The sequence below is a fragment of the Rhopalosiphum padi genome, unplaced genomic scaffold, assembly GCF_020882245.1.
Source record: "Rhopalosiphum padi isolate XX-2018 unplaced genomic scaffold, ASM2088224v1 scaffold1, whole genome shotgun sequence".
Lineage (NCBI taxonomy): Eukaryota > Metazoa > Arthropoda > Insecta > Hemiptera > Aphididae > Rhopalosiphum > Rhopalosiphum padi.
Window position 1 is genome coordinate 2,621,494 of NW_026869996.1, and position 12,047 is coordinate 2,633,540.

General features: G+C 26.2%; 1 protein-coding gene across 1 annotated transcript; it reads right to left on the reverse strand.

The window, feature by feature from the left end:
• Positions 1–602: 602 nt before the first annotated feature.
• Positions 603–2,621, reverse strand: LOC132931173 (uncharacterized). Its single transcript, XM_060997296.1, has one exon. It carries the CDS (start codon positions 2,412–2,414, stop codon positions 603–605), a length of 1,812 nt encoding a protein of 603 aa, XP_060853279.1. The 5' UTR covers positions 2,415–2,621.
• Between the last annotated feature and the right edge of the window lie 9,426 nt (positions 2,622–12,047).

Below are 12,047 nucleotides of genomic sequence, written 5' to 3' on the forward strand. Positions count from 1 at the left end.
ACCATAAATTCATCAAAAAAACCCCATAAAAACCGCTTTAAATCCATCAAATAAATTAAATTTAACATTTTTCCTTAACAACCCCCAATAATAAAGATTTAAAACCATTGAATACATTAAATTTACCATTTTTCCTTAACTACCCCCCAATAATAACCGATATAAATCCATCAAATTAATTAAATTTAACATTTTTCCTTAACAACCCCCAATAATAAACTATTTAAAACCATCAAATACATTAAATTTAACATTTTTCCTTAACAACCCCCCATAATAAATGATTAAAAACCAGAAATTTCCTAAAAATGTATTAAAAATACCATTAATTCATCAAAAAAACCCCATAAAAACCGCTTTAAATCCATCAAATAAATTAAATTTAACATTTTTCCTTAACAACCCCCAATAATAAAGATTTTTTTTTTTTTTTTTTTTTTTTTTTTATAGCTTTTAGTATGTAACTATAATAGCTCAACAATTATTAAGTAAAACAAGTAATAGCTATGACAAAAATATAGTAAAACAATATATGGTAGTTAAAAAGAAAGAAGTAACAAATTATAGTATCTAATTAAATAATGATATGCGTAGATACCACCTTATATTACAAAGCCAGCTTCCAATAAAAAATGTATTATTTTTTTTATAACTGTTTCGACTTGGGTGTTGAGTATAGAAGGGAGAGTGGGAGGAATGTTTAAGAGCTTAATATAATTAATCAAGGATGTACGCTTAGAATACAATGACGGACAGTCAAATAGTAAATGAGAGATGTCACAGATGCTTTCGGTTATGTGTAGTGTACAGAGGGGAGAGTCATTTAGGCCAAGTTTGTATGCATGATCTGGAAGAAGTGAGTGGCCCACGCGGAGTCGGTTAAAACGGACAATGATAGACCGTGGTAGGTCTAAGTTGTAGAACCAAGTTTTTTTATTAGTGATACTGGGGACAATTGATTTATACCTAGAAGCAAAGTGAGCAGGCAGGTTATTCCAGTGATTGGACCAGAGGCTGATAATATGACGACGCAATAAAGGGGAAAAATCGGTCCAAGGCAATTGCGCAAGAGGAGGAAGGATAGTATAGGATGCAGCTTTGGCGAGCCCGTCAGCCGTTTCGTTCCCATGTATGCCGATGTGGCTAGGGATCCATAAAAATTGAATATGATGATTGGACTGCTCGAGAGTGTATATATATGATTTAATTAGAAAAACAAGAGGGGATAATTTAGAATTAAATGGATTAGATGTAAGAGATTGTAAGCAGGACATGGAATCAGAAGCAATTAAGTATCTATTAGGGGCTAAATCAGAAATAAAAAGAAGAGCTTCGAGAATAGCGTAACATTCAGCAGTGAAGGAAGAGGACGAAGGGGGGAGATTGTTAGAGAAAGAAATATGAAGTTCGGGAATATAGAAGGCATAGCCGGCTGATAAAGGAGACACTGAACCATCGGTGTATATGATAGTGAAGTTGGGGTAATTAAGGTTGAGGAAATTAGAAAAAAGTTTATTAACAAAAGAAGAAGACATAGATTTAAGTTCAACGAGTGAAAAATTAGAAAAATTGTCAATTTGGACTAAAGGGGTATAAAGGAGAGAGTCAAAAGGTTGCTCATAGAGTGGAAGTTTATAAGAGTTTAAGACAAATTGGTGAAAATTGGAGAGAGAGTTTGCAGCAATTGATAGGACCGGCATTGACTTGGGTGTATAACGCCAAGTGATATATAGAGAATAGAAGGTATCGAATATAATGTGGTTGGAATGAGCTAAAGATTTTAAAATGAATTTTCCTGCGAGCCATCGGCATCTAATATTAAAAGGAGGACAGAAGGTTTCAACTTCCATCGCCGGACCAGGGGTAGACCTAACATATCCCATTATAGTTCTAAGACAAGACGATTGGAGCATATTAATTTTTTTCCAGTTGGAGTAGGCGGCCGAGCCGAAAAGAAAACAACCATAGTCCAATTTAGAACGTATGATAGAGCGATAAATGGATAGCAAGCTAGAAGGATGGGATCCCCACCAAGTATTAGATACAGTCCTGAGGAAGTTTGACCAACGGGATGTGAAGAGAGAAAGTGAAGATATGTGAGGTATCCAACGCAGTTTGGTATCAAGGGTAATGCCTAAATAGGTTACGGTTGTAGCAAAAGGAATGAGGTAATTGTCTAGGTATATGTTATGTGGATCAAAATATCTGCGCCGAGTAAAAATAACCGATTTACATTTCTCAGGAGCGATTTCCAGAGATACATTAGATAAAATGGTTTTTAGATCTTGAAGAGCAGCATTTAATCGTTCTATGGCGAGAGGTAGAGATTTATTTGAAGAAAAGATGACCATATCATCTGCGTAGATAAGGCAGTTATGGCCAGACTTTGAGAGATTTTTTGCAACGAGGCTCATGTATATATTAAATAGAAGGGGACTGAGGCAACTTCCTTGTGGGAGACCTGTGAATGTAGAACGAGAACTAGAAGAACCAAATGAAGAAGAGAAAACGAGATTCCTTTTATTGAAAAGGGAGAGTAATATATTGCCGAATTCCGGAGGGGCATTTAAAGAGATAATATAATCAACAAGAATATGTATATTAACAGAGTCAAACGCACCCCGTATGTCTATGAAAGTGGCCACAAAATATTCTTTATTATTGAAGGAATGATAGATGTTACCAATGAAAGTTGAGAGGCATTCTATGGTACCCATGCCTTTCCTAAACGCGAAAAGATTAGGAGGCAGTATGGAATTTGATTCGAGCCACCAGTCAAGTCTTGTTTTGAGCATATGCTCAAAAACTTTACATAGTGAGGAGGATAGTGCAATAGGACGGAAAGATGTATTTGAATTTGATTTAGGTATCGGAATGACTCTGTAGAAACTCCATGAAGTAGGGAACAGCTGAGTGACTAGCAAATTATTGAAAATATCAAGAAGAGAGGCTAACGCAATATCAGGAAGTTGTTTTAGCAGTGCGGGCGAAATGTTGTCGAGTCCCGGGGCAATGGATTTCCGTGAAAATATAGCAAACTTTAATTCGGAGATTGTAAATTTGTTAGAAAGAACGTGAGGATGTGACGTATGGGGGTAGTAGGGAGGACTAGTTTCTAATTCGGAGGGGGCGTAGCTCGGAGCAATTTTAGCGCAAAATGCGTCAAACCAATCATCGTTATCAGGGCGTATGGTGGGAATAACACAATTTTTAAATCTTCTAGCTGTGGCCCAAAGATATTGAATTGAACAGGAAGGGTTTAAATTGGAACAAAACTTTTTCCAGCTATTTCTTTTTTCATTTTTAAGAAGACGAGTGGTGTGTGCACAGACGTTGCGGTATTTGAGAAGATCAGATAAACTGCCAGAGCGACGAAAAATTTTAAAGTGTAAGGATCTAGTTTTGACGGCCTCCGAACAAGACGGGTTCCACCACAAGGGAGAGGATGTATACGATTTAGGATTGGTTTTTTTAACTGGTATAGCCAAATTTGCGGCGTTTAATATAATTTCTGTAAAGTTGGAGTAAGAATTAATTAAGGCAGAGTCCTCGGCAGCCGAGGAATAATAAAGATTTAAAACCATTGAATACATTAAATTTAACATTTTTCCTTAACTACCCCCAATAATAACCGATATAAATCCATCAAATTAATTAAATTTAACATTTTTCCTTAACAACCCCCAATAATAAACTATTTAAAACCATCAAATACATTAAATTTAACATTTTTCCTTAACAACCCCCCATAATAAATGATTAAAAACCAGAAATTTCCTTAAAATGTATTAAAAAAACCATTAATTCATCAAAAAAACCCCATAATAATTGATTTAAATCCATCAAATAAATTAAATTTAACATTTTTCCTTAACAAACCCCCATAATAAATTATTAAAAACCAGAAATTTCCTTAAAATGTATTAAAAAAACCATTAATTCATCAAAAAAACCCATAATAATTGATTTAAATCTTTGAAATAAATTAAATTTAACATTTTTCCTTAACAACCCCCCATAATAAATGATTAAAAACCAGAAATTTCCTTAAAATTTATTAAAAAAACCATTAATTCATCAAAAAACCCCATAATAATTGATTTAAATCCATCAAATAAATTAAATTTAACATTTTTCCTTAACAAACCCCCATAATAAATTATTAAAAACCAGAAATTTCCTTAAAATGTATTAAAAAAAACCATTAATTCATCAAAAAACCCCTATAATAATTGATTTAAATCCATCAATTATATTAAATTTAACATTTTTCGTTAACAACCCCCCATAATAAATGATTAAAAACCAGAAATTTCCTAAAAATGTATTAAAAATACCATTAATTCATCAAAAAACCCCATAAAAACCGCTTTAAATCCATCAAATAAATTAAATTTAACATTTTTCCTTAACAACCCCCAATAATAAAGATTTAAAACCATTGAATACATTAAATTTAACATTTTTCCTTAACTACCCCCAATAATAACCGATATAAATCCATCAAATTAATTAAATTTAACATTTTTCCTTAACAACCCCCAATAATAAACTATTTAAAACCATCAAATACATTAAATTTCACATTTTTCCTTAACAACCCCCCATAATAAATGATTAAAAACCAGAAATTTCCTAAAAATGTATTAAAAATACCATTAATTCATCAAAAAACCCCATAAAAACCGCTTTAAATCCATCAAATAAATTAAATTTAACATTTTTCCTTAACAACCCCCCAATAATAAAGATTTAAAACCATTGAATACATTAAATTTAACATTTTTCCTTAACTACCCCCCAATAATAACCGATATAAATCCATCAAATTAATTAAATTTAACATTTTTCCTTAACAACCCCCAATAATAAACTATTTAAAACCATCAAATACATTAAATTTAACATTTTTCCTTAACAACCCCCAATAATAAACGATTTAAAACCATCAAATAAATTAAATTTATCATTTTTCCTTAACAAACCCCCATCATAAATTCTTAAAAACCAGAAATTTCCTTAAAATGTATTAAAAAAAAACATAAATTCATCAAAAAAACCCCATAATAATTGATTTAAATCCGTCAAATAAATTAAATTTAACATTTTTCCTTAACAACCCCAATAATAAACGATTTAAAACCATCAAATAAATTAAATTTAACATTTTTCCTTAACAAACCCCCATAATAAATTCTTAAAAACCAGAAATTTCCTTAAAATGTATTAAAAAAAACATAAATTCATCAAAAAACCCCATAATAATTGATTTAAATCCGTCAAATAAATTAAATTTAACATTTTTCCTTAACAACCCCAATAATAAACGATTTAAAACCATCAAATAAATTAAATTTAACATTTTTCCTTAACAACCCCCAATAATAAACGATTTAAAACCATCAAATAAATTAAATTTATCATTTTTCCTTAACAAACCCCCATAATAAATGATTAAAAACCAGAAATTTCCTTAAAATGTATTAAAAAAAACCATTAATTCATCAAAAAACCCCATAATAATTGATTTAAATCCATCAAATAAATTAAATTTAACATTTTTCCTTAACAAACCCCCATAATAAATTCTTAAAAACCAGAAATTTCCTTAAAATGTATTAAAAAAACCATTAATTCATCAAAAAACCCCATAATAATTGATTTAAATCCATCAAATAAATTAAATTTAACATTTTTCCTTAACAAACCCCCATAATAAATGATTAAAAACCAGAAATTTCCTTAAAATGTATTCAAAAAACCATTAATTCATCAAAAAACCCCATAATAATTGATTTAAATCCATCAAATAAATTAAATTTAACATTTTTCCTTAACAACCCCCAATAATAAAGATTTAAAACCATCAAATACATTAAATTTAACATTTTTCCTTAACAACCCCCCATAATATATGATTAAAAACCAAAAATTTCCTTAAAATTTATTAAAAAAACCATTAATTCATCAATAAACCCCATAATAATTGATTTATATCCATCAAATAAATTAAGTTTAACATTTTTCCTTAACAACCCCCAATAATAACCGATTTAAAACCATCAAATACATTAAATTTAACATTTTTCCTTAACAACCCCCAATAATAAACGATTAAAAACCAGAAATTTCCTTAAAATGTATTAAAAAAACCATTAATTCATCAAAAAAAACCCATAATAATTGATTTAAATCCATCAATTAAATTAAATTTAACATTTTTCCTTAACAACCCCCCATAATAAATGATTAAAAACCAGAAATTTCCTTAAAATGTATTAAAAAAACCATTAATTCATCAAAAAACCCCATAATAATTGATTTAAATCCGTCAAATAAATTAAATTTAACATTTTTCCTTAACAACCCCCAATAATAAACGATTTAAAACCATCAAATAAATTAAATTTAACATTTTTCCTTAACAACCCCCAATAATAAACGATTTAAAACCATCAAATAAATTAAATTTAACATTTTTTCTCAACAAACCCCCATAATAAATTATTAAAAACCAGAAATTTCCTTAACATGTATTAAAAAACCATTTATTCATCAAAAAACTCCATAAAAACCGCTTTAAATCCATCAAATAAATTAAATTTAACATTTTTCCTTAACAAACCCCCATAATAAATTATTAAAAACCAGAAATTTCCTTAAAATGTATTAAAAAACCATTAATTCATCAAAAAACCCCATAAAAACCGCTTTAAATCCATCAATTAAATTAAATTTAACATTTTTCCTTAACAAACCCCCATAATAAATGATTAAAAACCAGAAATTTCCTTAATATGTATTAAAAAACCATTAATTCATCAAAAAACCCCATAAAAACCGCTTTAAATTCATTAAATAAATTAAATTTAACATTTTTCATTAACAACCCCCAATAATAACCGATTTAAAACCATCAAATACATTAAATTTAACATTTTTCCTTGACAAAACCCCATCATAAATGATTAAAAACCAGAAATTTCCTTAATATGTATTAAAAAAACCATTAATTCATCAAAAAAACCCAAATAATTGATTTAAATCCATCAAATAAATTAAATTTAACATTTTTCCTTAACAACCCCCAATAATAAACGATTAAAAACCAGAAATTTCCTTAATATGTATTAAAAAAACCATTAATTCATCAAAAAAACCCAAATAATTGATTTAAATCCATCAAATAAATTAAATTTAACATTTTTCCTTAACAACCCCCCATAATAAATGATTTAAAACCAGAAATTTCCTTAATATGTATTAAAAAAAACCATTAATTCATCAAAAAAAACCCATAATAATTGATTTAAATCCATCAATTAAATTAAATTTAACATTTTTCCTTAACAACCCCCCATAATAAATGATTAAAAACCAGAAATTTCCTTAAAATGTATTAAAAAAACCATTAATTCATCAAAAAAACCCCATAATAATTGATTTAAATCCATCAAATAAATTAAATTTAACATTTTTCCTTAACAAACCCCCATAATAAATGATTAAAAACCAGAAATTTCCTTAAAATGTATTCAAAAAACCATTAATTCATCAAAAAACCCCATAATAATTGATTTAAATCCATCAAATAAATTAAATTTAACATTTTTCCTTAACAACCCCCAATAATAAAGATTTAAAACCATCAAATACATTAAATTTAACATTTTTCCTTAACAACCCCCCATAATATATGATTAAAAACCAAAAATTTCCTTAAAATTTATTAAAAAAACCATTAATTCATCAAAAAAACCCCATAATAATTGATTTAAATCCATCAATTAAATTAAATTTAACATTTTTCCTTAACAACCCCCCATAATAAATGATTAAAAACCAGAAATTTCCTTAAAATGTATTAAAAAAACCATTAATTCATCAAAAAACCCCATAATAATTGATTTACATCCGTCAAATAAATTAAATTTAACATTTTTCCTTAACAACCCCCAATAATAAACGATTTAAAACCATCAAATAAATTAAATTTAACATTTTTCCTTAACAACCCCCAATAATAAACGATTTAAAACCATCAAATAAATTAAATTTAATATTTTTTCTCAACAAACCCCCATAATAAATTATTAAAAACCAGAAATTTCCTTAACATGTATTAAAAAAACCATTTATTCATCAAAAAACTCCATAAAAACCGCTTTAAATCCATCAAATAAATTAAATTTAACATTTTTCCTTAACAAACCCCCATAATAAATTATTAAAAACCAGAAATTTCCTTAAAATGTATTAAAAAACCATTAATTCATCAAAAAACCCCATAAAAACCGCTTTAAATCCATCAATTAAATTAAATTTAACATTTTTCCTTAACAAACCCCCATAATAAATGATTAAAAACCAGAAATTTCCTTAATATGTATTAAAAAACCATTAATTCATCAAAAAACCCCATAAAAACCGCTTTAAATTCATTAAATAAATTAAATTTAACATTTTTCATTAACAACCCCCAATAATAACCGATTTAAAACCATCAAATACATTAAATTTAACATTTTTCCTTAACAAAACCCCATCATAAATGATTAAAAACCAGAAATTTCCTTAATATGTATTAAAAAAAACCATTAATTCATCAAAAAAAACCCAAATAATTGATTTAAATCCATCAAATAAATTAAATTTAACATTTTTCCTTAACAACCCCCAATAATAAACGATTAAAAACCAGAAATTTCCTTAATATGTATTAAAAAAACCATTAATTCATCAAAAAAAACCCAAATAATTGATTTAAATCCATCAAATAAATTAAATTTAACATTTTTCCTTAACAACCCCCCATAATAAATGATTTAAAACCAGAAATTTCCTTAATATGTATTAAAAAAAACCATTAATTCATCAAAAAAACCCATAATAATTGATTTAAATCCATCAATTAAATTAAATTTAACATTTTTCCTTAACAACCCCCCATAATAAATGATTAAAAACCAGAAATTTCCTTAAAATGTATTAAAAAAACCATTAATTCATCAAAAAACCCCATAATAATTGATTTAAATCCATCAAATAAATTAAATTTAACATTTTTCCTTAACAAACCCCCATAATAAATGATTAAAAACCAGAAATTTCCTTAAAATGTATTAAAAAAACCATTAATTCATCAAAAAACCCCATAATAATTGATTTAAATCCATCAAATAAATTAAATTTAACATTTTTCCTTAACAACCCCCAATAATAAAGATTTAAAACCATCAAATACATTAAATTTAACATTTTTCCTTAACAACCCCCCATAATATATGATTAAAAACCAAAAATTTCCTTAAAATTTATTAAAAAAACCATTAATTCATCAAAAAAACCCCATAATAATTGATTTATATCCATCAAATAAATTAAATTTAACATTTTTCCTTAACAACCCCCAATAATAACCGATTTAAAACCATCAAATACATTAAATTTAACATTTTTCCTTAACATCCCCCAATAATAAACGATTTAAAACCAGAAATTTCCTTAAAATGTATTAAAAAAAACCATTAATTCATCAAAAAACCCCATAATAATTGATTTAAATCCGTCAAATAAATTAAATTTAACATTTTTCCTTAACAACCCCCAATAATAAACGATTTAAAACCATCAAATAAATTAAATTTAACATTTTTCCTTAACAACCCCCAATAATAAACGATTTAAAACCATCAAATAAATTAAATTTAACATTTTTTCCCAACAAACCCCCATAATAAATTATTAAAAACCAGAAATTTCCTTAACATGTATTAAAAAACCATTTATTCATCAAAAAACTCCATAAAAACCGCTTTAAATCCATCAAATAAATTAAATTTAACATTTTTCCTTAACAAACCCCCATAATAAATTATTAAAAACCAGAAATTTCCTTAAAATGTATTAAAAAACCATTAATTCATCAAAAAAACCCCATAAAAAACCGCTTTAAATCCATCAATTAAATTAAATTTAACATTTTTCCTTAACAAACCCCCATAATAAATGATTAAAAACCAGAAATTTCCTTAATATGTATTAAAAAAACCATTAATTCATCAAAAAACCCCATAAAAACCGCTTTAAATTCATTAAATAAATTAAATTTAACATTTTTCCTTAACAACCCCCAATAATAACCGATTTAAAACCATCAAATACATTAAATTTAACATTTTTCCTTAACAACCCCCAATAATAAACGATTTAAAACCAGAAATTTCCTTAAAATGTATTAAAAAAACCATTAATTCATCAAAAAAACCCATAATAATTGATTTAAATCCATCAATTAAATTAAATTTAACATTTTTCCTTAACAACCCCCAATAATAAACGATTTAAAACCAGAAATTTCCTTAAAATGTATTAAAAAAACCATTAATTCATCAAAAAAAACCCATAATAATTGATTTAAATCCATCAATTAAATTAAATTTAACATTTTTCCTTAACAACCCCCCATAATAAATGATTAAAAACCAGAAATTTCATTAAAATGTATTAAAAAAACCATTAATTCGTCAAAAAACCCCATAATAATTGATTTAAATCCATCAATTATATTAAATTTAACATTTTTCCTTAACAACCCCCCATAATAAATGATTAAAAACCAGAAATTTCCTAAAAATGTATTAAAAATACCATAAATTCATCAAAAAACCCCATAAAAACCGCTTTAAATCCATCAAATAAATTAAATTTAACATTTTTCCTTAACAACCCCCAATAATAAAGATTTAAAACCATTGAATACATTAAATTTAACATTTTTCCTTAACTACCCCCCAATAATAACCGATATAAATCCATCAAATTAATTAAATTTAACATTTTTCCTTAACAACCCCCAATAATAAACTATTTAAAACCATCAAATACATTAAATTTAACATTTTTCCTTAACAACCCCCCATAATAAATGATTAAAAACCAGAAATTTCCTAAAAATATATTAAAAATACCATTAATTCATCAAAAAACCCCATAAAAACCGCTTTAAATCCATCAAATAAATTAAATTTAACATTTTTCCTTAACAACCCCCAATAATAAAGATTTAAAACCATTGAATACATTAAATTTAACATTTTTCCTTAACAAACCCCCATAATAAATTATTAAAAACCAGAAATTTCCTTAAAATGTATTAAAAAAACCATTAATTCATCAAAAAACCCCATAAAAACCGCTTTAAATCCATCAATTAAATTAAATTTAACATTTTTCCTTAACAAACCCCCATAATAAATGATTAAAAACCAGAAATTTCCTTAATATGTATTAAAAAACCATTAATTCATCAAAAAACCCCATAAAAACCGCTTTAAATTCATTAAATAAATTAAATTTAACATTTTTCATTAACAACCCCCAATAATAACCGATTTAAAACCATCAAATACATTAAATTTAACATTTTTCCTTGACAAAACCCCATCATAAATGATTAAAAAACCAGAAATTTCCTTAATATGTATTAAAAAAAACCATTAATTCATCAAAAAAAACCCAAATAATTGATTTAAATCCATCAAATAAATTAAATTTAACATTTTTCCTTAACAACCCCCAATAATAACCGATATAAATCCATCAAATTAATTAAATTTAACATTTTTCCTTAACAACCCCCAATAATAAACTATTTAAAACCATCAAATACATTAAATTTAACATTTTTCCTTAACAACCCCCAATAATAAATGATTAAAAACCAGAAATTTCCTTAAAATGTATTAAAAAAAACCATTAATTCATCAAAAAAACCCCATAAAAACCGCTTTAAATTCATTAAATAAATTAAATTTAACATTTTTCCTTAACAACCCCCAATAATAAACGATTTAAAACCAGAAATTTCCTTAAAATGTATTAAAAAAAACCATTAATTCATCAAAAAAAACCCATAATAATTGATTTAAATCCATCAATTAAATTAAATTTAACATTTTTCCTTAACAACCCCCAATAATAAACGATTTAAAACCAGAAATTTCCTTAAAATGTATTAAAAAAAACCATTAATTCATCAAAAAAAC

What these genes read in the sequence shown, in the direction of transcription:
- LOC132931173 (XM_060997296.1), bottom strand. Translation starts at nt 2,414, where the DNA reads ATGAGCCTCGTTGCAAAAAATCTCTCAAAGTCTGGCCATAACTGCCTT.